The 26,205-nt window shown below is 41.3% G+C and overlaps 1 protein-coding gene across 1 annotated transcript in view; it reads left to right on the top strand.

Moving 5' to 3' along the window:
* The window catches only part of SYN2 (synapsin II), a 172,985-nt gene that overhangs the window by 42,687 nt on the left and 104,093 nt on the right, over window positions 1-26,205 (top strand). The window contains exons 2-3 of the mRNA XM_061357850.1: window positions 22,625-22,682; window positions 24,581-24,672. Of these exons, the coding sequence (XP_061213834.1) occupies window positions 22,625-22,682; window positions 24,581-24,672 (150 nt within the window). The remainder of the gene's footprint in view (window positions 1-22,624; window positions 22,683-24,580; window positions 24,673-26,205) is intronic.

Genomic DNA, 26,205 nt, shown 5'->3' with positions numbered 1-26,205 from the left:
TTCAGGCATAAATTGTTTGCAGAAGAAGTATTGTAGCATCTTAGTTGTCTGTGTAGCATTTGGGCAAAATGAGTCAGGTGGCAGCATCTGAGTCAGCTGGGCACCAGGAAAGTCTGTGCTTCAGTGAGCTGCTGCTGGAGGGGGAACCCGTGGTCGGAGCTCAGCACTTCCCATCTGTTAGAAAACAAGCCTGAGTGAGTCAGGCAATGAAGTCAACACACGCTTTATATCCAATTCAGCTTAGGGTGTCTTTTGATGACAAGCAGAGGGGAATATTTTGCATATAAATTCATGATGTATGACTGAATGTGTTTATGTGTTGTTTTTTTTTTTTTTACTCGTGGTCCTCTTTTATATTTACAGAACACGCAGCTCTGACTGTTTCTTCAGGGAGGATTTAATTTCGTAGTCACTCATGAGTCAATCTTTGCACAGCTAACTGACAGTAGATGTCCCTATCTGTACCACATGGGAACTTTTGGAGAAGGCAAAGTGGAATAACATACTTTGCACCTTTGTTTGCACCTCCATACCAAGTGTGTGTGTGCAGGCTGTGTAAGCATATATAAAATAGGGACCTGAGTTGGTCTTGTCAACGTGTGTAGCTGTGGCTGGATGGCTTCCAACTGGCTCAGGGTGTGTGTAGAGTGAATTCATTCCTGCTTGCAAAACACCATGTATTTCTAGAATCTGTGTATTTAGGCTGACTACTGAACTGAGTAGGCTCTTGCACAGCCTCAAAGTATGAGAAAGCAGCATGATTTTGCTCTTTAGATGCAAGATGTTCATGTATTCTAAGGAACAGGTAATAGAAAATAGCCAGTCATTTCTGTAGGGTCAGTGAGGATTGCATGGTTTTCAATGCGCACATGCTCTGGCAAGAGCTAGATTTGGGGCTATGGAGGAAGCATGGCTTTTCCTTTTGAGCTGTACACAGCAGATGTTTCCCTACCTTTCTTTCATGCTGCTTTTTCAGAAGTTGTCAGTATTTTATTACACTGGTGGAACATTGCTAGTGAAGAAAAAGCAGCATTTCTCTAAATGGGAGATGTTTAAATTGCAGTCTGTCTCCAGATGTAATTATTTGTTAGCTCTCTGGGTAATTACAGGTTCACAGAGCTTGCCACCACTCACCCCAACAGGGAATTAGTGTTACTGCAAAATATTTCATCAGGAACGCAAAAAGCAACCAAACAGGATTTGGAAAATCCTATCTCTGGAAACTAAGTACTATCCCTTCTTTTCCAAAGTCTCAGGAAAGCATCCTACTGGGTCACTACAGGGAAAGGAAGGGGAGATGAAGGATGCAGGTGCGGAATTCCTGTGTGCAATGCATTATGTCCTCAGCCTTCCATATATTCCATAATGTCATTATGTGACAATATGGAATAATCCATCATTTGCTATCACTGGTTATTTCATGTGCTGCTAAACTGCAGATAGAGTATTTCTGCAGATGTTAGTTTATGACATCAGCAGTGGAATTCTGTTATTTTTAAGATGGGTCCTTTTGTTGTGGAGTTACTGGTAGAAATGGAATCTGGATCTGTGTGTGGCTTTTTAGTATTGTTGTTATTAGTGTGATTGATAGTTACAGGGTGTGAACTTCAGATCACCTTTTTGATAAACTTGAGTCCTCTACGTTTTAATCACCCCTTCTAAAGAACCACAAAAGCACCCACAGAGGGGAGCTGCAATGCTGTTAAATTAGAATGTAGGACCAATAATACAGTGTGCCAGGTAACGTGTGTGCACACGTCACTTGGACATCAGCCATGCTTTGTGACAGGTCCGCTCTTTTGCTAATGAGCAAGTTGAAAACTGGCAGCTATCAGAACTACAAATACAGATCCTGTCTGGAAACCAAAGGCCATTATTTAACAAACTTTTTCTGTATGTTGGTCCTGCAGCCGTTTGAAACATCTTTTTGTGATACATGAAATAATTCTTCAGATTAGAAAATTCAGGCTAGAAAGAACAGTTTGTTTTAAAGATGACTTGCCATAAGTGTAGTTTTCTAAAGGGTAGGATTTTATTTTCTTGTAATTCCATATGAGAAATGTCAGCTTTATTAAGGTTGTGTGGCTGTAAAAGAAAGGAAATGGGTGTAACATGCTTGTATCCCTTTATGTTCACAGAGGGAAGAAAACCACGTATTCTTTCTTAAGGTGGAATAAATTCACTGATTTCAAACAGAGCAGCAAAATACTGTGAGAAAGTCCCCTTAGGTTTTAGTGCTGTTGTGAAAGTACCTGGTGTGTCTCATTGCAGCAGACCTTTCAGCATGTCCTTGCTTTCATCAGGTTTCTTAATCAGCTTGTACCACATTCATTGTGAGAGTAAAAGGAATGCAAAATTGTAGAGATGGTAATAAAAGGGAATAAGGTTTGAGGCACGTCACGGTGAGCGGAGAGAAAGAGGTGTGAGTCACCGGGTTTCACAGAATGGCTGGCAGTCTCTGATGTTAATATTCCACATGCATTGGCACTGTCTTGATCTCCTTTCATCAGTGTCCCTTTAGCTCCCTTTCCAGTTAAATGCACTTTGTCATTCAACCCACACTTTGCTCTCTATGTTCTAATTCCTTTGAGCTTTCCTCTCTGTGGGATTTCTTGCAGTGCCACCTGGACTGGCTTTGTTCCAGTTAAACCTGTCAAATTTAGCTATGGCCATGAGCATTGAATCCCAAGCAAAAGGAGTTAAAACCAAGGAGACCCCCCTAACCAGAGTGGATTGATAAATGATATCTAAATGCTCATTAAATATTCTACTTTTAAAGCCAGTTGGTATCTGAAAATACACTTGCAATTGGCAAAGAAGAAATTATGGTGGCATTTTGTTTTGTAGCGAGCATGGCTTTAAGAAAAGAACCAGCCTCGTCCCACACAACGTGAACAATACAAAGTGAGAGTGGCAGTTAAGAATAGCATCTGTGATTATATGGGAGGGAGGAGGAATAAACAGCTCCCTGTCTACTACTCTCTTAGGGTAGAGTAACGTACAAACGGCTGTGTGCTCTTTGGGACAGGGTTTCTCACTGAAAAAGGCTGGAAGCCATATGTAGGCAGGGGAGGAAGTCAGCACATTTTTAGTAACCAGGAGGGGGGAGGGACAGCCATTTGCTGATTTGCCTTCAGCTGTGGAATCTCTGAAATGAGGCTGTCTTTGAAGCCATGAGATAAATTTCAGCAGGGGAAAAAACCCGCACTGAGCGGTGGCCCATTTGCTGTGGGTAATCCCCGCTTCTCTGTTCTGGTGAAGATAAGAACAGTCTCCGAAGAGTGAAGAAAGCAGTGAAAAATATAGGTGTTACTTTCTGTCTAGGTCACTTCATGCTCGCCAGCATGCTGGCAAGCCAGCAGCATTGCCCATTTCAAGCATTCAGAAGAAATCAAGTCCCTGAAAAAACGGTACCTTGTTGGAACATATGAGGCTGTGCAATATGTGAGTGAAGAGGATGAAGGCACACGAACCCAAATATTTATTTTCTTATTTCTGTTTGAAAGATCATGTTTTCCTAAGTGTCACCGAGGATAATACCTCTTGTCTTTCCCATTCTCATCTATTGTAAATTAGAGTCTCCTCTCATTGTGGGTGTTAATAATAAATACGCTATTGAGGCTTACCATTTTCAAAGCCCATGTTGCTAAGTGGGAAGTCTGTTAAGAGCATATATAAACTGCCTATATATAGTTTGGTACTGGATTTTCATTTGGCATTCTACCTAAATTGTCTTGAGCGATCTGGCTTATCTTTTTTATGGAATACATATCAGTTGTGTTAATGATTTTACAGGTATTTGAAACCTGGATAGAACGTTTTGAGGTAAAGAGCAGTGGCTTTTCTGGGCAGACATATTTCTTTGGTTGTTAGAACTGAGGCACAGGCTGGCCCGTGACACAGAGGTGCTCATATGCTTCTCCTACCAGACTGGCTAAGCAAATTGCACAGATAAAAGATACAGTGGGCCAAAATGAGTAATGCTTAGTGTTCTCACCTTTTTTCTTATTGAGCTGGATATTCACATCTCTACTCCTGGCAGCTTTTTGCCTTCAGATGAGATAGAAAATCTTCCTTTAACCAAGGTCACCCATATTGAAATTACTTGTGCTATTGGTCTGAAAGATGCAGTCGCCTTCCTTCTGTGATGGCTTTGTGGTGTGACCTCTTCTGGTGTCGTGGGAACTCTGCCCGTCTCGTTATTCAGAGCAACACGTAAATGTGTTCTGTTCAAATAAATGGTCATGACCATTTGTCAGAAGAGACTTATTCATGAGCTGCCATAAATTATCCTGTATGTATATACTTAAATGCTTGTTGGAACAGGGTAATAGTGATCTACTATTACTATGTTAACTCAGCTATAACGACTCATAATTTATGTGTCCTTCTGAGGCACGAGTAGTGTGCAGGTGACTCAGGCACATGGTACAGCTTCTGCAGTGAGTCACAGGCAGAAATGGGGATGGAACTATGTTGGTTTCGTATTTTACATAATCAAAACCTTGCATTGATTTCTTCTTTTCATCTGAGAAATGAATGCTTTTTGAAGTAATGCCATTCTTTTTTGATAGAGCAAGATTTATGTAGAGGGAAATAAATTGCTTTACCTAGGACTATATGTTAGGGAATTACTCTTTCGGTTTTCTTAAGGGCATCATCTTGTTCCCTGTGCCAATAAAACGACGATTTGAGGTTTTTCCTTTGTTCTATTAATTGACCCGTGTTTTTGCAATGATTCTCCTGCCCTTTCTAGTTTCAGTCCATGAACTTTTAGTGTGAAAAGATGCTTAAAATGAAAAGGGAAAGCATATGTGTCCTGTAGTCGGATGTAGTTCAGAGCAAGGAACATGTCTATCATGTGAAGATTGGTTATGTAAACTGTGTGCTTTCATCTGGCTGAAGGATTGACTTGCTTAGAAATCACTTGGAGAGAGCACGCGAGAGAGCTCTGTTGTTTCTGTGAGAGTCTTAAACCTATGTCTCCTCCTCTTTTCTTTTTAGCTTATTAGAAAGCTTTCTCATGTGTGCTGGCACACCTTAACCTTACTGCAAGTGGAGCACAGCCGTTATCCTCATCTATATTCAGCTGATAACTGAGATTTACTTAAAGGGCTCTTTATAATGGTATTTGGGATTTCATAATGCTAAACTTTAGGTGGTAATAATGCCACTGATAATTCAGAATTAGTCCTTAGCTGCCTTTACTCTGTGGCGCTAAAAAATTCCGTGCTGTTATTCTGCCCTTATTCCAATGAAATTGGTTAAGTTTTTCTTTTCCATAGTTTTGTTTCAGTCTCCTGTCACAACACGGGAATAACTGGCTAGGCAGTAGGCATCGAGAGCTTGTATTACTTCAGATGATAAAGATCTTCAGAGAGTTGGTGAGTCACACCCCATGGGGAGCATTGGACTCTGCTGGCCTGACATAAATTTCACTCTAGCAAGTGTGTTTTCTCTGAAATTTGACTAATATAAAGAATAGGAATGCTGGGGAGGGACTCTTCATTAGGGACTGTAGTGACAGGACAAGGGCTAATGGGTTCAAACTTAAACAGGGGAAGTTTAGATTGGATATAAGGAGGAAATTCTTTCCTGTTAGGGAGGTGAGGCACTGGAATGGGTTGCCCAGGGAGGTTGTGAATGCTCCATCCCTGGCAGTGTTCAAGGCCAGGTTGGACGAGGCCTTGGGTGAGATGGTTTAGAGCGACATGTCCCTGCCCATGGCAGGGGGTTGGAACTGGATGATCTTAAGGTCCTTTCCAACCCTAACTATTCCATGATTCTATGAGTCTATGAATCCTCATTAAAAGAAGGCACTTGTTAAAGCCATTACACCCATTCACTACAGTGCTTTTTTTGTACTGCTCCTCTGTGGCTCCTTCTTCCTCTTCTGTGAAGTCCACTTGTCCAGCACTGTGTCCCTTTTTCATCCCCTTGCTTTGAGGAAGGGTTGATACAAAGTCATCAGTGGGTTGATTTGAGCAATAGTCCCTGTTGTAATACTGGTACTTTCCTTCCAGACTCACTCCTCCTCAGTTTACTGTAGGTTACCTTTTCCTGCACCCTTATCTTCACGCCTGTCAGTACCCACATTGCGGCTTCCGTGTCATATTTGTGTGGGTAGTCCATCCAGTTTCCACAGACTGCACAGTAGCACATGCTTGTACATTCCGGGGTGAATTTAATCAGAAATGTGAAGCCCAGGAAGAAGTAAGCTTTGTGCAGAAATCCCTAAGTTGTTGGTATAGCGGGTTAAAAAAACCCAACCAAAACCCAGCCTAGTTATTGAGTGTATTTTTGCTATGCCTTTATTTGGAAGTTAAGCAAGAGATGATGCGATGGTTGTTACCAGAGGTTTTACTGGGGTAATTTATGTTTTGTCCTCTTGGTGATGTGTTGCAAAATAGCACGTAAGTGATTCTTGACTCTGATACAATACTTGTTCTCCAAAAGAAAGCCAGAGGTTTATAGAATCAGTAAAGGACAGGGGACATGCTCTTTTTTGCAGACCTCTAAACCCACATATGCATGTGTATGTATGTATTATATATAGGCATATACAGACATACACCCACCAGTTCAATTTTAGATTAGACATCTGTTGTCAAAATAGCTAATTGAACATGAACCTGAAGTACTGCAAGTGAAGTTGAAACTGCACAAACCTCTTACAGAGCTCTTCGGTTGATTTGATGTGAAGTGCTTTGCTGACCATAGAAGGATGGTGGAGGCAATAAACCTCTCAAACAACCTGAAAAATAATAAAGCAGCAGAAAGGAAAATTGGTGTAAAGGAAATAGAACCTGAGGGGGGAAAGGAAGCTGGGAATCTGGGTGGTGGTGACTGCACTGACACACTGTTGACATGGAGAAGGGGGGAGCATTGTTTAGGTGACCTGGAAGACAGCAGAAAGCATATGGGAAATGACTTAGTCTGTATTTCACTTTGTACAAAATGCTTTGCCAGCTGTGGAGGGACTGAAAGTCTAAGACCAAGGGGTATGACTTTTGTCAAAAGTAGCTGATTTTGGTAGTAGGAGATTCAACTGGTTTGTACCAGTGTCATCAAGTCATTCTGAAAGATCCTCCAGGACTGCCCTGGGAAAAAGGAGATACTGGTTAAAAGAATAGTGATTGAGTTTTATCTGTTTTGGCTGTATTTGTGAATTCCATGCCAATCTCTTCAAGCAGTGGTGATTTCAAATTAATGGAATAAGGTTTTGTCAATCCAAACTACATGGTTCAGCAAGTTGAAAGATTAAAACACACGTTCCTGTATCGTCGAGGAAGCTTAACAGTTAATGAATGTAAGGATGCATTTTGGGGCCTGACCTCTGTCATTACTGCTCTCCAGTGAGGTCACGCTGAGATCGAATTAGACCTGAGCAGTAGTCGTGGCTCAGACTGCTCAAGTCACCATCGCATTTGCCTGACAATTGCTGTTCACATCTTCAGGGTGGCCAGCACCGTTCACTGACTGTCCTGGTATTGGGAGCACTCCAGATGTTCTTGCGAACATCTTCTTGGTTTAATTAAGGTTGCAGCTTTTGTAGTTGAGTCAAAATCTCAGCTCCTCTTTCAAGTAAATAGGCTTCCACTTCCCTTGAAGGAAATCAAAAGCACAAGACGAATGAAAAGAGCCATGTACACAGTTTTCCTTAAAAGGTGCTTCTCTTAAAATTCAGGGATCTCTGAAGCCAATCTTGTGATTTTTATCAGGCCTGTGACTCAGATATTTTGATTATTTTTTGTGTTCTAAGTTTTTGCTTGAGCAGATTTTGTCTTCCCACAGACTACCTCCCATCTGTTCAGGGTAATGGGTTTTCTGCCTAGACTCAGAAAGGAGCATATTGCAGGGTTTGAGTTGGAAATTTCATCTCAAGAAACCACTAGTCCTTGGAGTCCACTGGAACTTACGAGGACTCCTCCATCTTAGGGAAATAGGATAAATAATCTGAGATCCTCTTGCAGGGAAATGGGAATGAACCATAGGGCTGCCTACAGAAAGATGTGTGATAATGAAATATAAACTTTGCATAAACATCGTAATTGAGAGATGTTGGAGTTCTCAAGTCTTAAATATGAGGGGGTGAGTGGGAAGAAGGGAAGAGGACTAAGGAAGTGTGAATCCAGGGATGAGACAAAAAGTTGTAATACCTTTTGTAAGGGGATAGTGCAGAAAAAAAGAAAGAAAAGACTCAAATCAAGTGATGCATTATTATTGTCTCATATTAGAACTGAGATAATATTGTGGGTTGGAATGAAGCCCTTAAAAGGACTTTCTTCAAACTATCCAATCCAGAACAGATGCTCAAAAGATGATGATTCACACAAGTATTGAACGGGTGAATTGCTTTAAGACTTGACCTTTACCTCTGAGAATGTGTTTTTAAAAAGCAGTGATGTAGAAATATTTGCATCTGCTGTTTCTGTTGCTTCATAAATCGTTCTCTTCATTTGCTGTGAAGGACCCTGTGCTTGCCTTTCATTTCCAGCTTGGAAGCTCAGATGTAGAGGTCAGGAGGGAGATCTTCTCAGTCTCACTGTGTTGTTTTGGGTGGTGTTGCTCTGTTGCTTGTTTGTGCTGATGAAAATGACACAGTAATTCATGTTTTTCCAGTTAAAAAAAAAGAAGTTTCCTTGGAATAGCTGCATAGCAAGGCTCTGCTCTTCCACAGTTCTCTTCTTTTGCCTACTTTGGTTAGTGAAATAGCAGCTCTTTGGCTTTTTTAGCAAACAGAGGTTATGTTTGTTACTGCCTTGTGAGAGAAGGCTTGTGACCACAAAGCTGCCCAGCCTGAGCTGTTCTATAGGCTCTGTACTTCTGGGTGTGCTGGAACACGTTGCAGGAGCGCAATGTCGTTAAAGGCTATGGAACATCCTTGAGAAAAAGGGCAATATTAAGCTGCTCCCAGTTAGTTTCTGCCTCAGCAGCAAAGTGCAAACCTAGTCCAGTGTGTGACAAAACTGTGGAAGTATGAAAATGTGGTGTTCTGAATTGCTTCCCCATAACGCTGCCTTGCAGCAAGCAGTATGTGTGTACTAAGGATGAAGTGACGGTCTGAGAGGAGGTTAGGAAGGGAAGATGGAGAGGAGCAAGGGTTCAGCTGTCACCAGTCTGTTTCGTGTCCTTTCTGTCACTGAGGATTGTTGTCACAATGCTGACATGCCGTTACAAGGCCAATTCCTCACTTGGATGGGGAAGGAGGATTCAGTCTCTTGCAAATTACGAAAATTGGGGAGTTTTGCTTAATTCTCTATTGTTTGTATGGATATCTAATGGTAAACTGGACTAAAGACGACTGTGTGTCCTGTTCCTTCTTCCAGCTGAATGATAAAAAACCAAACAGATCATAAACTGGTCTCCCTTCGTCTCCCCTTTTCTGACATCTTGACCTGCCTTGTATTCATTTATGAGCGCCAGGTTGCCACTTCTTTCTCTCTAACCCTACCTGTTAGAAGATTTTCTGTGCCGGGGGGTCGAAAAAAACCCTTTAGGGAATGTCATCTACCTGTAAGTACTTTTAGTAAAGAATTATGCCTGATTTGTCATTATTCTCTATTTTACTTTTTTTCAGTCTCTCAAACTGAGGTCAGATGTAAAAGCTAAAGACATCAGGGGCTTTTGGCTCTTGCCAGCGCTGCACCCGTGTATCTTATGAAATGCTGTGCTACAGCCGGGGCTGTGTTAGGTTCATCTGTTTTATTTTAATCTAAGGTACAGCTGACAAAATGCTCCAGCTATTTTTTTACTGCCCTCAGAAATGTTGTAGAAGCAGAATTACACTTTGCAGCAGGAGCAAAGAGATGGAAATTACTAATGGAATTCCTTTTAGCTGCTCCAACTTTATTTATAGCAATTACTAGTTAAGCCACCATTGCTTTTAATGGATACTCTCTGACTGCGGAATCCAAGCGTTTGTCCCCGCGCGGCTCTGTTGTGCTGGGGCTGCAGCTCCCAGCAGATGGCAGCTCCTGACCGGATGGCTGGACCTCCGCAGGAGCTCCGCTTCACTTGCAGGCGTTCATCAGCGCAGACGCTGTACAAATGAAGCTTGGTTTGCTTTGCTTTCCTTTTCTAGTGATTTTGGGCGTTCTCCTGGAGTTTAATGGAATCACTGAACATACGGAGTGACACAGAGACATGTGGATGGTTTGTCTTAAGTAATCCTGGTTGAATTGACAGAATTTGAGATGCATTTGAAAGTGCCAGTGTCATGACAGTCACTCAGGTTGGTGTTGGTTGGTCTTGATGAAGGAGTCTGCACACTGTTAATGCATGTTACAACTGTATTACCAGAAATGAGATCCACTAAAAATCTGTTAAAGTATCTTTTTACATAAGATTCTGTCTCTAACTCAACAGTGTGAATTTCTTTTGAATTACCTGCTGGAGAAGGGAATGTGACAAGCAATTCCTGAGAATGGAGAAAATCAGACTGCAGCAGCTTAAAGTGAAGTTAATGAACGTAAACGCTCATCAGGTTTGTTGCTGGTTGCTATAGAACATAGATGTCAGCATAGAAAATCAAGCTATAAAAAGTAGTGGGGTAAGAATGAACCTGTGCAGTGGCATGCACAGGGCCAAAGGTAGAAACACTGACTTCAGAACTAGTCAGAAGCATTTGGCTGGTTTGCTTTAAAAAAAAATAAGCCATGTCTGCAAATCCTGGTGAATTCTCTTTTGCTTGAGCTGTTAGCAGTGCAGGGATTACTTGCTCGTTCTCTTTTATTCTGTTGGGTTTTTTCCTAGCTCATAACTAAAAAAAAAAGATTGGTTTAGAGAAATCTGGCAGTCTGCCATTCTGTGGGATTTTGATACAAGAGCTGTCTCAAAGCAATCACTGATACAACTACAGACTAATTTGTGTTGACACAGTAGCAAGCTCGACTGAGTGCAGCAGCCTTTCTTTCTTAAGCAAATTAAACTTGCAGAGTGGATATCCTGGGTCTGTAATTCTGACAGGTTTTCAACACAGCCTCAGTTTTTGCCCCAACAGGCCTTACTGTAGAATTATCAAGAAAATATTCCTACTCTGAGCGCTGTTATGTGTTCACGTTTTATTTACTCACTGGGATGATCAGCCTTGCCCACAGTCGTAAATTCACCAGCAACAATATTTACCAGTAACTAGCTGCAGATTTGGGTCTTACGTAAGGAGGGCTTGCACATGCCTGCTGTTTCCAGCTTTGCCAAATGGCAGTGTCTTCATGGGAAAAGTACTCCCCTCGTCTCCTCTAAGGACTCCCATCCAGATGAATCGGTGCCATGGACTGCAGACTTGTGGTTGCCCGAGGATCCATTAGTGGAGAGGTGACTAATAGCATAAGCTAGCCACTTCCCATTAGGGACCCAAGTGGCTAGGTGTAGCCCACAGCATGACGTAGGGCTGGATCGAGTTCATCTCTTGGGCATCCTTGTCTAAAGTGCTGTATGTCACCAGCTACATATAAAGCAGCTTTTCAATGGCACAGATCCTGCAGAGAAGGTCTGCTCAAATCTCTGAGAGTGTGGAACAGCCTTTGCTATTGCGTGCTGAAAAGGACAGGTCCTGTTCTCACCCTTATGGGACTTAATCCCATCAATGTGAATCCTTTAATTATGAAATGATTCCAACTAGTGCTGTGTGTTAGTGTGTGCCAAAAGAGAATGCTTGTTTGCATCTTGGTGGTTTCATGTCTGCCATTTTGGGCAGTAAATCTGATATTTGACAGTGCTCATCTGGGATGGGGAAGAGATGTTGGAATACAGCGGTCACAGTGAGGTGCTGCCAGGCAGCCTGGGCTCTGGAGCTTGTGATGCAGCCTCAGCAGTGGATTCTGCTCAGGAGCCTGGCACACTGCTGAATTTCCAGATCCCAAATTTGAGGTACACTATACCATGACGTATTTCTCCATTTCCAGAGCTGAATGTGACCTGAGTGTGATGCAGACCCTGCATGCAGTAGCCCATGCAGCTGTGCAGCAGGCACTTAGAACAGCGTGGGACTGGTTTGTCTCCAGCGTTCATTAAGCACGAAAAACTCAGATCACTTTTGTTTTACAAACACTGAGGAGGGTGTGAGCAGCTGTGGGGTTTTGTGTTATTGCAATGCACAGCTGGACTGAAATGAGTGCATCAGAAATCTCTTGTTGAATTCAGCTCCCAGTTAGATGCACTATAAGCAAATGAAGTGTTTGCAGAGCTGCTGACCTGTAGAACATTATTATTGCGCATCCTGGTAGTGTTTCTCATCTTCAGTGGTTTCCCATTTGTCACAACATCCTTGAGACTTGCGGTATGTCTGATCCCAATAGAAGGTACCATTTTATGAGCTGTTCCTGTGTAAGAGGTTCTGGAGCTATTCTCAAGGTCAGCCTCACTTTGGGAAGGGGTGGGGAATGATGCCAGTGGAGTGTATCAGTTGTGGTGCCAGTTCACTAGAGAAAGGTACAATTCACTAACTTCAGCAGTACTAGGAAGTTATTTTGTTCTCTGATCTGTAGGGGGAAGCTGGAAATCCTCAGGAGCCCAGGCTCTTAGTTATGTGACTTTTCAGAGAATATTAAAATCAATAAAACAAATTTGTCTGTACTTAAAACACCCATATATGATTATACTTTTGAAGTATAGTATTAAAACACAGGGTGGTTAGTTTAGTTTCTTAACATACTTGGGAAGCTTAATTCTGAGAAAAAGGGTTAGAGTATTGCTGAAATATATTCCTTGCTGTACTTTCAGAAGAACCCATTTGTGCACATTTTGCAGGGGTTCATTAACAAGCGCTGCAGTTCCAGGTCTTCAGTCACATAGCATCCTGTTGGAAACACGTTCTAGTGGGGTTTTATTAGGATAAAAGTACCAGTGTGACTGGAGCAGGGATGTATGGAGGTACCCGGGAGCTGGTAAAGCATTACTCTGCTCCACCATTTCATGCTTACCTGCAGAATACAGCATAAAGTGTGGTTAAAAAAAGGTCAAAAAGTGACACTGGCTAAAGTATTTTCTACTTTCTTGGTATCTGTTGGTGCTGAGCGTTATTGGTGCAATGAGTTTCCGATGACTCTTGTAACTTGAGTACCTTGAAGCAATTGTTTTTTCATAGCAGCCTTCTGGACCTTCCTCCAAAGTACATAAAATGCATGTTTCTGAGGCTCATTCTTCCATAAGAACTGATAAATGTTTTATTTTTTTTGTTCTGCTGAGCACAGTGCAGGAAACCCATGTTTCCTTGGGGGGAATTGCGTTGCAGGTACCACGCAGCCTTCCGACAGTGCTGGGAATCTGCCTTAGAGTCAGAGGAGACTGTCAGGAAGCCAGTGGAAACTGAGGGTGTGTATGTGCATGCATGTGTGTATGTCCATTCAAAATAGGAGAGGAGCAGTTCTAGAAAGTGTTAGCAATTACTGGTAATTTAATTCAGGTCAGTGTCAGTGATTAATATCCTTGTGGGCTTTTGCTATTGCTGCATTAAATACACAAAGTGTTCTTATTGTTGCTGTTAATATGCTTTTTCTAGTAGATGTAAAACTACTTATAAGTTAGTTTCATGCTTTGTGACACGCGTAACACCCCTCACCAAGCAGAGGCATACACCTGAGCTATGGCAGTGAAGTCTTCCTGCTGTTCCCAGCTTAATTCTGTGTGCAGCTGCTGCCTGGCCCTGGCTGCCATTTCAAAGAGGGGCTGATTCCATGCAGCTCCGTTAAAGCCAGGGAAGTCACAAAGATGACCATGGATCTATGTTTATCTGTGATTGGAAGCAATTTTTTTAACTAATGTGATATATATTTCTTTCTACAGAAGAGGGCAGCAAAAGCCATATACTCTACTGCCTCTATGAAGATGCTAAATCCAGTTACTTCAGTAGAGGTATGCAGACTAGGTTTTTGGATTGATCTACTTAGAGACACAGGGCAGCACAGAGCTGTCTGAAGTATAAGCATAAAAGAACATGTTCCAGCTGTATGAAAAGAAATTGAAACATCAAAGGCTGGTTTACACCCGTTATTTGGGATTTTGATTCAGACGGGTCTCTAGTACTCCTGTAATGTGAGCTAGTGATAGAATTGGAAGAGACTCCAGATCTGTGTGATGGAGGTACAGGGATCTCTGAGCCAAAGATCTTTTGATCCTTAACTCACTGAAGTCTAGTTCAGTATTGGTGGGGCCACAGATGCAAGGCTGTGAAATGCCTGTGGGGGGTCCAGTTGGGAAGAAAAGCCCCTCAGGCTTGCCCGTGCTGTCCCTGCCCTTCTCTGCAAAGGCTGCTCTTTGCATTGAGCTGGATCAGTGTGTGTGTGTGTTTGTGTGTGTGTGTAGATGTACATATATCTCTAATAAGATCCGATACTTGCAGCAATCCTTTCTTCTCCCATTACTCCTGTTTCCCCTAGTTCTTCCCTGTGTGGGGCTGAAGATTTAAGGTTTGACTGAGGACTGAAGGTTTGATGTACTGAATCTGGTTGAGCTACAAACCGTGGGTGGAAGCCGTGTGCTTTCGCTCCCACTTTCTCTGCAGACATGCACGACTTGCACGCTTCCCCTCCTTGCCTCGTGGTGACTGGCTTGCTCAGAATCTCATCTAGGAGACAAGCACAGTGTGGAGCTGTGAGGAGCAGAGAGGGTTTGAAGACAGGGTTTCTGTATGAAGTGCAGGATCCTCACAGGTGGAAACTCAAACAACATGAAAGCCTGACATATTATATATGTCTCTGAACCTATAATGCCTCCAAGCATAAATGATACACATTTTCTCACCTTGGTGTTACACATCTTGCTTAGAGGCATTTAGAACACCTTAGAGAACTCAGTATAAATAGAGAAATTGAAAGGCAGATAAATTCCTGCTGAATGAGTTTATCAATGACAAGATTCAGATTCAAGACATTCTTTCACCCTGTGCTGGTTTCTATAGCATTTCAGATACTGTCAGAAATTACCTTTTGTTAGTGTGAAGCCTTGTCGGCTCACTGTATTTGCTTTACCTCAGTAGGAAAAAGGCAAACTAAAATCTCTACGTGCTTTTTCTAGACGGTTTGGTTTTTTTCTGTCATAAAGTGCCCACCAGTGGCTGCAGTGTGACATTTTGGCCACTTACTCAAGGTAGGGCTTGAGTGCCTTTCTGAACAGTGGAGTTGCTCACTTAACAGCTTGTACTGCTTTATTTCTGTTGTTAACAGAATGCAAAGTGGGAAGAAATGGACTTCTTAGTTGGTATGGAGACTTGGGAATGATAAATTTCACTTTGTTACTTTAGCCTGCAGTATTGTCACATTAGCTGTAGAAGGTAAGATGAAGGAACTGGCAGCAACTGGTGTGGAAGGTAGAGTTTCTGTAGCACTAAGACCCATTAAAACCTTCACCACTATTTAGAACCACGGTGTTTTGTACTTTGGCGAGTGATGTTTTCCTGTACAGAAGCTGGGACTTTCTGTTCATCTCCCGAGTACAAAATATTTGTACAAACCTAGCCATGGGAAAGCGGTGCAGTTTTAATGAGTCTAACAGCTTTGGAAAAGGTTATGATGTCTTGCATCACGTATGAGGTCTTCCAGTGATGAGGGAACGAACGCTTCAAAATACTCTCATTTGTCATTTAATTTACCCAAAAAAAAGCCCTAGAAATTATGTCATGGCTATAAATCTGGCACAGCAGTAACTGGCTAATGGTAAATATGACATAATTGGAGGTGTGGGATTTTGGGACATGACCAGAAAGTCAGACTAGCATTTGGTTATGAAAGAGCAGTTGTTTTACCCAAAGCGGGCAGAAAAGGCAGCACATTCAGTAAGGCAGGCTGTTCGGAAGAGCCGGGGAATGTAAACTCGGATTGAGAAGGAGGAGGCACCTTCTTCTTTATTAGATCTGTAGTGGAAACTGTGTTCACACCCATGACAGAGGGACAACTAGAAGGGATCTGGATTAAAACAACAAAGGTGGTTCTCAGGATGTGCTCTGTTTGTTTAGATGGTCAGAGTAAAGGAGATAACATAGTGAAATATGCCAGGGGCAGAGTAAAGGAGATAACATAGTGAAATATGCCAGGGGATGGGATCATTTGTTATAAAAGAAAAAGCTAATCATAAATTTTGAGGAAAAAGCTGGGGTTGCAGCTCAGGTTGTGGAAGCCTTTGGAGGTGCCACATGTAAAGCTGTCATGAAAAAGTCTTTCTAGCAAGGGGGGTATGCAGTACAGGAAGGGAAATGGAATAACTGCTGCCTAATAAGATTGTGTTCTTTATTTCTAGGTTATTTATGCTTTGTTTTTTGGTAAGCTTTTAGAGCTGAACGTCTTTGGGCAGCTTCTCTACTGTCTGGGCAGGAAAATCCTCCACTGGGAAGTGTCTACTGCCTGCTTTCGCATGAGTTTAGCCATCACTGGTGAATAGAATGGGAAGGGTATTGATGGTTCGGTGCCCCTGCAGAGGAAAGGCTGCAGGAGCTCTGATGTTAACAGAGTTCTTTGTTCCAAGTTACAGAAGTCAGGGAGAGAAAGCCTGGTACCAAAGGAGGAGTGTTTCTTGCAGGTTAAGTTTGAACTGCTCAAGTAGCTGTGCTTTCATGGTTCTCAATAAAGCTGGGCAGGTCAGTAATGAAGAAATCCTGTGGTTTGATAGAATTAACCACGCTATAGCTTCTGATATTAGGCCATGTGGGGTGACTCCATCATATGCCAGGATACACTGGGACTGTAAGTGCTTGCTTTTGTTTCTAGTAGTTCTCTCCACCTGTTCCATTTGATAGGATGGGTGTAGGAGCAGTAGAGTTGGTGGTTTCAGGTAAAGATACACAGTGAAAGCTGAGACGTGTTGTACAAGTGGAAACAATGTGATATGGAAGGAAAAATATATTACCATGTTGTGCCATTGGGCATGTAAGAAAATATCCAGAAATCATTTTTGTTGTGGCCTCAGTAGATTAACGAATAGTCTAAAATGCAATTGTGTGTCTGTTACCTTATTGGCAGGAGCTAGCCCTTTTTCTTACATAAACAGTATATTTTTCCTGTCACAGCAGGCTAGGCTATGACTTAAAATGAAGAGCTGCACTAATTGTGTCCTGCCTGGGAGACTGGGAAGAAAAATACTTTTATGAAATGAATCTAATTCCAGTTATACTTTGTGTGAATTGTCAGGTCATACAGTGAGTACTGGAAAGAGCAATCCATGTGTCCTTGATATTCCAGTGCTTCTACTGAATACAGCATTTCATCAAACTGAGGGATTAACAGGAAAACCGAGCTGGCCTGATGTGAATGTGAGCTATGGAACCTGTCAAATAAGCTGTGCTAGTTCAGAGCCAATAGAATGTGCTGCTGGTCAAATTTACAGCCTCTGGTAATGGAGATTATCGTTAATCTAATGAAATCCAACTCAACAGGGAGCCCTACTAAAACTAAGTCATGCATTTGGTACCTTCTATCGCTTATTTTGTGGTGGTGGTTTGCTTTTAAGACAATTTCTGTATGAAGTAATAGCTTGAGAAAACTGTTTCGTAAGAGTGAAATACTGGTTGAGTCAAGTGCCAAAAGTGTAACTTCACAGTGCAGAAGAAGAAAACGTTTTAAATCCAAACAGGTCTTTGCAGAATCTGAGTAACACAGAGGAGTATCAAGGTCTTTAAGAGAGAGGTTTTAAATAGGATGGTGGGGTTTTTCTTTAAGAGTCTGTTATCAGTCTCCTATTGAAGAAACATGAAACAAGTAAATTAAAGTCTATAAACCAGCCTATTTACAGTATTCTTAATAATGTCTTCTATTTAGTCATGATAGCATTGTCATAGCAGTTCCAAAGGATGAGTTTTATTAGCTAGGCTGATGGGTTAGAAGACAGCTTAGTTAATGTTTGTACTGTCAGACAGTTGCAGAGCCCATTGATGTTGATAGAGCTTCAGTAGCTTGTGGATTAGATCACATAAAATGAAACCACTATGCAGTATGCTTACTTTTGATAACTGTTTCTTACAGTTGTTGTATTTATAGAAGTCTGCATAGCAGTCTAGTAAGTCCTCAGCAAAGGGAAGAAGTAATAATCGTACTCCATTCAGTGGCTCTTTACTGCAGCTTCATATGTATGCAGTCATGTTTTTAAGGCCATTATTTCTTTGGCATATTCTTTTGATTTCATATTGAAAACAAGTATGTTGTCAGGCCACACCTGGAATACTGGGCTCAGTTTTGGCCCCCACTATAAAAGGGTGTGGATGGGCTGGAGAGGTCCAGAGAAGGGCCACAAAGATGATCCAAGAACTGTGCAGCATGTGAGGAAAGGCTGAGAGAGCTGGCTTTGTGCACCCTGGAGAAAAGAAGGCTTGTCACCAGGTTCCAGTATTTAAAGTGTGGCTACAAAGAAGACTAGAGATTCCCTTTTTTACAAGGAGACACATGGAAAAGGTGAGGGGTGATGGGCACAATTTAATCCTGGGAAGATTCTGACTGGACACAAGAGGAAGGTTTTTCACAAAGAGAACAATCAGCCATTGGAATCAGCTCCCCAGGGAAGTGGTGGATTCCCCAGTGCTGGATACTTCTAGAGGTAGGGCTGGACAGAGTACTGGGACATTTAGTCTTGGTCATGCTTTGGTTAGAAAGGTTGGACCAGATGATCCTTGAGGTCCCTTCCACCTGCTATTCTATGATTCTATGATCTTTACATGCATATGGCAATTGTAATGAGCTAATTTAGTCTGAGACTGTTTATTTGTATATATAGAGGTATGTTACCTTCCCTGAATTATGCTATTTATAAACATTGACAGCCTGCAGTTTGTGTACTCAAGAGTGTGCTGCTGTTCTAAATGATGAACAAACCTTTGCCCTGTTGTAGTAAACACTACAATTCTTTTGGAGGATACAATCTCCTTATGGACAGGGTTAGTATTTAGTTCCCAGTCCACTGTTCAGGCATGCCTGGAAATCGGTGGAAAAATGAAACTGATCCTGAGCGCAAGGTGTACAAAAATGAGGTGAGTGCTGCCCTAGGCTGGGCAATTGCAGTGTTGTGGGGAGCCTTACGGAGCAGTGTCTTGAGGGACTGGACCCATGTTTCCTGTGCTTCTGGCTTTACCAAACACTGTTGCTGATTAGCTCATTGTTGCAGTGTTGAATACAAACTGAAGGGGTATAAACCTGGTGCATGTTAGGAAATGGGTTTCCTCTTGATTTTGGTGTCAGTCAAAAGTAGCACCAGTTTTAATGCTTTGTTTGTTTCTATGACATGAAACCACAACAAAACCACATTGGTTTCATGGCACAGGTCCATCCCATGGCAATGGATGTACATGCTGTGTAGTTGAAGAGGGAAATATGTCAGATTTTTCTGTATATTTGAAACACTTTTAGTGATAACTACTGCAGTCATTGTCCTTGCTAGATTTCAGTAAGTAGTATCTGAAGGGGGCCTATAGGGATGCTGGGGATGGACTCTTCATTAGGGACTGTAGTGATAGGACAAGGGGTAATGGGTTAAAACTTAAATAGGGGAAATTTAGATTGGATATAAGGAGGAAATTTTTTCCTGTTAGGGTGGTGAGGCACTGGAATGGGTTGCCCAGGGAGGTTGTGAATGCTCCATCCCCGGCAGTGTTCATAGAGCGAGGTGTCCCTGCCCATGGCAGGGGGGTTGGAACTGGATGATCTTAAGGTCCTTTCCAACCCTAACTATGCTATGATTCTATGATTTTATGAGCTCGTATTAGGCTGCATGTAAGGCAACTGTATATTCTGTAGTTTAATTTTAAATGTGCAAGACTTTTTGTCCAGAAAATGAGTTGTGAAGCAAGAAATGCATGAGTATTTCGTGTATTTTGAAAAGATCCTGCCTTACAAGAGGTCACACCATAACTCCAGTAGGTGGCATTTGTTAGCAGCTGTCTGGTTTCTCCACATTCAGGCTTTGGAAAGCAACTGTTTGCGTGGTGGGTTTCAGGTAACTAAAGGTACCTCTGTCTTCTCTTCCCTACATACAATGCAAGAACTTTTCCGCAGTGAGCTGCCAAATGTGACTAGAATCGGGTGGTTTTGCTGACTTCACTCCTGCTGACAGCTATCCTCACACTCTTCTCAAAGGCCTTGCCTAGAGGCCCTGCCTTGGAGGCATTGCTTCCTTCCTAGGGAGAGTCAACATGCAGGTATTTCATGCTTACTACTGGGAGGAGTGATCGATTGTAGCGGGAATTTGAAGCTACAGTTGAGTGGAAGTCTGTAGATCAACAGCACCAAAGAATTCTGTTCCCTGTCCTTCCTCAGTAAACAAAATAGTAAGTGTGTAATTAAAAACCTTCATGATACAATTGCATGCTTCTATTGCAAATGGGAAATGACTCGAGCAGGGCATGAGAGTATTTTCCTGCTACATATAATAAATAAATGAAAAGTAGGTTCTGTTTCACAGAAACTCATGCAAAGAACTTCTTGGAGTTGGTTCTGAAAGGACCTATTCTGTGACTGAGACATGACTCTGCTGTGAGACTTTTTTGTAAGGGTACCAGTTCTTCTAGTTTGTGGCTCAACGTTTGGAGAATTCTGGGTCCGATATGTTTTTATAGAGGTTGTTGATTAAAGCTCCTTTGAAATAAAGGCTTTTAAAATGATTAAAGGTCACGTTTGTTTTCAAGCCCCAGATTGCTTCACTTCAGTACTCTACTGTTTATTTTCAAAGCTGAAGTCATTTGTTGAGATGTGAATCATGCCAGAGTTCAGTTGTTTAAAGGTTGCCTCATCTAAATGATGTTGAAGTAGAATGACTGAGCTTAAAGAAATAGCATCTCACTAAATAATGGTTAACTCATGTTTCAAGCACATTCCAATAGGTGCAATGGACTTCATGTTAAAGAACAGAAGAGCCTCTTATTGGCTTGCTGCGATTCCCTCTCTCGTGTGGTTCTCTCTGTGTATTTCCTCTCTAAAAGTAACCAGCTGCTCTTGTTAGGGGGAGCATTGTGGGAGGGTTAATCTCTGCATGTGCTCAAGTTACTATTCAGCTTTGAAGAAACAGGGTATTACTCTCAGCTTATTTTGCAATGTTCAAGAAGCAGCTTCACCACGACAATGATTCTATTATTTAGCAGACATAATTCTATTTAAATTAAACTTGTGTTCTGTGACATCCAGTAATGCATTTCCCTCACCTGTTGCTGCATCAGAAACAAAATCTAGGAGCTCATCCTGCTCCCAGTATAATTAAACAATAACATTACTGTTAAATTCCTGGGGATCAGAATGGGAGCTTTCAATATGTTTCCAAGTGGTCAATATTAGTCTTTCAAAGAGCCATTTCAGTTGTCCACTGTTACCAAGTGGTTGCTTTTCTCCTGAGGCGGATGCGATGTTATCATTTAAGACCTTCTCCTCTGGTCTGGCTTTGGTGGGCTTCTCAAGGAACAGGTGTCCTTGGGCTTCCTGGCCCGGCTGATGCTTCGACATAGACAGCATTATAAACTTAAGCCATATCCAGACATCTTCAAAGTTTTTGAGATAAATTTCATATTCCCCATATGGAATTTCAAAACAGATTTGGAAAGAAAAAGAAGTGCTTAATAATAATTCTTTAAGCTAGACTTGTGATACAGTATATTTAACTTGTTATTGTCAAAAACGTTTGATAACATTATGCTGAGTATTCACCTTGTATAGTAAACTGATGTATGTGTACTTATTGCAAGAAAACAGTGTAAACCAGTAATGCAAATGCTTTCTTCACTGTTATTTTCTTACCAGATGTGTGTTTGTACAGAATTAATTGCTTGGCCATATTTACTGTGCCATTTCAGTAAAAACTCCTTCTTTGCTTTCTACCATCCAGTATCCGTTAATACCTAAAGTATCCTTAAGAAATGTGTTGTCAAAAGCAGTGTTTGCAGTTGATTATTGTAAAGTTATGTTCTTCTACTGTTGAAATCAGTGGAGAAACTGTTCTGTCTCAGTGGGGAAAGGATTTTCCCAAAGCAGTGATGGATTGTTTTGGTGTATAATACACATCACTGATGACATAGGTTTAGTTTAATAGCATTTTGTCAGATTTTGAAAATGGACAAAGTTATGCTTTTTAGCACTTGAAGGTGTCCTGTGGTATTCTGGTTTTGGGTTGCACAAGTTGTTGCTGAGGATCCAAAACAATTTGTCATCCCAAGGCTCCTTGCCAGGCCAAGGGGATGTGGCTCCCCAGGCTTTGTTTTGGGTCCAGTATTGAGGGTTTTGGTTAATGACTGTTGTGTTTTCAGGTAAGTTCAAGCTGCAAGGGTGGTGGTGCAGAACACGCTGCCATGGGTGTCTCAGTGGTCTGGGCACCACAGAGGGTGGTACTGAGCAGCGGGTTGACTTTTTCCTTTAGGACTGATGCTGTATGTCTGGTGTGGTTTCTCATTGCCCTTGATGCCAATGATGGCATTACCCCCATGGCAGGGGGCTTGGAACCAGATGATCTTAAGGTCCTTTCCAACCCTAACTATTCTAACTATTCTATGATTCTGTGTTAACGATACAAGGACATCAAAGGAAAGAGAACTCTGTATGTGTAGCAGGTCTATTTATTTAGCATTCACATAATTCTAAGGCACTGAAGGCCATACAGGAAGTGTTTGTGTAGCTACTGATAACAGATACATATATCCTTGATTTTCTCTCTCCCTTTTTTCCTGCAGGGCCAAGGCTTTTCGTGGAAAAAAGGTCCATGGAGAATATGACATAAAGGTTGAACAGGTAACTAAATGACTTAAATTGAATGTTACTTTCATATTTGGGTATTTATGCAAGTACATGTGTGTGTATAAGTACATACCTCCCTGGAGGTATTTAAAAGAGGTGTAGATGATTCGATGTTTTTATGTGGCACTTGAGGATATGGTTTAGCGGTGAAGGTGGCAATGTGGGGTGTAGGTAACAGAGTTGTGATGGGAAGCAGGGAATGCATCCATTGGTTTGCTTTGCTTGTGTGCATGGCTTTTGATTTACATATTAAACTGTATTTATCTCAACCCAAGAGTTTCCTCACTTTTGTCCTGATCCTCTCCCCCATTCTTTACACCATTGAATATCTGCTGATGTTCTTGGCTTGGAAACATGGAAAGCTTTGCCAGGGATCTTCAAGAGTACTGAGGGAGGGACAGGAAAAAGAAGACAAGCTATTTTGTCCCCAAATGCCATTCACACCTACATCAGACCCTATGGCTGCCATTGCACACACTGTCTCTTTAGTATTGATAAAGGGTCTGTGTAAGCCTGGAGTTTCCTTCATCTAGTCTCTTGTAGCAGCAGAACCACCTTCAGTAAGTAAGGGATTGAAAGCTTCTGAGCCCTACTTATCACCTGGTAACATCAGCACTGTGACAATCGTATATAAATAGATATTTACAACTACTTTAGTGTTCTGCTATTACTGGAGAGCATTGTTTTAATTTTACAGCAACCTATCTTAACATACAATATTTTCTATCATGTACTAAGCTTTTGAACTACAAAATCTATATTGTGAATCCCTGTTTAATATGAGTTAGTAACTGGGGAGATCAGTTGTCAGTCTCGCATTAAATACATTTTTAAATGATCCTTTAACATTGTTGGCATTTAAATAATTCAATCTCTCATCATCTGTGCTGATTTTGCCATAATCTTAAAACTGCCCCTGGTGTTTAAAATGTTGCAAGGCTTATCCTAAAAAGTATTTAAGTGTATGAAATTTAACGAAGAGATCTCCGTGCTTGAACACAAGCACATCCATAAGCTCTTGGGTTGGAACAAGAGTAGTCGGCACTTGCCTTAACAGAGCACTAAATTCTGAAAGCCTGACACAGATTTACTTCACAAGACTTTCAGTGATACCATTTCTCAAGAGGAGACTAATGAGAATTCTGACACTATTCTGTGGTAGTGTCCAGGATAGCAAAGACGCTTTTATTTATCCACTAGAAGACACTTGGCTGCATTTCAATTTTTCAGCTGTGTAATGTTATTGTAAAGTGCCTTGAGAGTCTAAGCTGATGAAAGACTGTGGATAAATGAAAAACATCCTGTCCTTTCCTTTCAAATAACTGTAGATTCAGAGTATGGAAGTGATTCCCTTTAAATTTCACATTTCCAGTGTGAGAAGATACTTTGAAAAGTTCTTTACTTGTGAGCCAGTTGTTCATTGGCACCAGATCTTTTAAAAAGGATAAATGCATATAGAGGAAATAAAAGGGGTAAAGTATATGAAGAGACACAAAATGCTGTAAGAAAATGTTCTCTTTATCACATATTCATGTTGCTTTTCTCTTCAAAATGCTAGGTGTTTGTTGAGTCCGTGTTTATCTCTTTGATAACCCCATACAAAGCAAGAATACAATATCTACACTTGAGTGCAGCATGGAGTAGATGCACTTGCTACCTTCCCACAGTCCTTTTTCATAAAGTCTTCTCTATTTTCTGTTTTCTTTGATTAGAATTTGTTCAAATATGATGTGGCAGATGTGGCAGATACTGTTGGATTAATATCCTCTTGATGCTCATTATGTTCCAAATATATACTGTCAGCACTTCAAATACTAATACTTAAAGGAAGGGATGTAGGAAAATGAAAGTAAAATAAACCAGACAGACTAATGTGAATTTTATTTTCACAGGCAGAATTTTCAGAGATCAACTTGATAGCCCATGCTGATGGTAATTACGCAGTAGATATCCAAGTATTTCGAAATGGCACTAAAGTTGTCAGGTAAGAAAAGCTAAACCGAGTGACAGCAAAAGCAGTGCAATGATAAAGTGTGCATGTAAAAGGTACTGATGATTTTCAGTGTCTGTGCAGTATGGATTCTGACTAATGCAAAACTCCTTGGTCACCAGCATGAAAAGTGGGAAATAAGAGTATCTGATCAGTGCAGTAAGTCCTGTTTGTGACAGGGAGGAAATCTGACTTCTTGATTGCATCAAAGATGGATTTGCTTGAGAAGGAAATAAAGCCTGATATAAAGAATACATGATGGGGAGTTAGGGTTATTGATTGGGGTTTATCTTTGCTGCAGGATAACAGCAATCTTGGTGGTTTTGGACGTGCCAGGCTGTTCCAAATGAGCAGTATTCCTTTCCAACATGGAATATTTTTCTGTTGAAACAGGCCAAGTTGTAGTAATTCTCATAGGATAGTTACTGGAATATCACCATCTGTTTGAAAGATTTCAGTTTAAAAGCCTGAGATTTCCCAGTGAGATTGTCCAAAAAGGATCATTCCAATTGAAGGCAGGGTAATTTTGCCTTTTTTTCTTTTTTCTGTGAGGACATCGACAGCCTTGTAAATGTAAGGGGAGAAAACAGGAGTATGACTGGGCAAAGTAAAAGCTTTAAGTAAGTGGTAGCAAAATTATTTCAGGCAGTCCTATATCTAATTTTGGGGAATTCCTCCTATTTTGCCCAGTGAAGTTAAGGATGAGTTAAGTGTAGCAGTTGTTCAGCTCAGCAGTTGCGTTTAGAAGGGTAGATCAAGCTGCTAACAGAGATCTGGTAGTTTACTGATTATGTTTCCCTTTAGGCAGGAGTCCAGGGGGCTGGACAGCATACAGCATGGATTGTATCCTCCTGCTTTTTGCACAACATCTGGCCAAATAAAGAGATTAGGAAGTTTTTATTCATTCACGTAAACAAAAAAAGTAACCCCATTGAAATCAGTTTACTTTATGCTTTAAAACTCACAAGTGCTTAATCCCTTGTGTGTTCTAGAAATTATTGCAGCTTAACCTGAGAACCACTTATGCCAAATCGACAAGATTATTTCTTTAGAAGATTAAGAGATTTCATTTTTTTAGGTGTTTTGGGGTTGTGTTTGTGTTTTCATCTGGAGATACAAGTTTTGGAGCCAGGAAACCTTGATCACTGCTCCTTAGTGGCTTTTCTGGAGAGAGTTTTCCAAACAGAACAAAAATACTGAGGCCAAGTTAGCATCAAAACATGCCAATACTTAATGGGCTTGGGAACCTCCAGAAAACAGCATGAAATGACAGAGAATCTTGCAGTTTTATTAGTTTCATAGATACTTGTACAGAATAGGACTACCTGAAGTTGATAAATTTCGCTCAGTCTGTGCATAGGTGGACCTGCTGGGAGAAGGGGATGCAGACATGATGCAGTTCTCTGTTTCTGCAATAATTTACCTGGTGATACAGAACATTTTTGAAACACAAAAGGATTTTTCATAATTTTTCTATATCTTCAGATAGGTGCTGGTCTTTATGTTGCTTTAAGCCTGGTTGGTTTG

This window comes from Neopsephotus bourkii, unplaced genomic scaffold (assembly GCF_033783945.1).
Source record: "Neopsephotus bourkii isolate Nb327-2 ecotype Australia unplaced genomic scaffold, CSIRO-AGI_Nbou_v1 NB_923, whole genome shotgun sequence".
Classification (NCBI taxonomy): Eukaryota; Metazoa; Chordata; class Aves; order Psittaciformes; family Psittacidae; genus Neopsephotus; species Neopsephotus bourkii.
The sequence above is the reverse complement of the archived record's forward strand: the minus strand, read 5'-3'. Positions and strand labels throughout refer to the sequence as shown.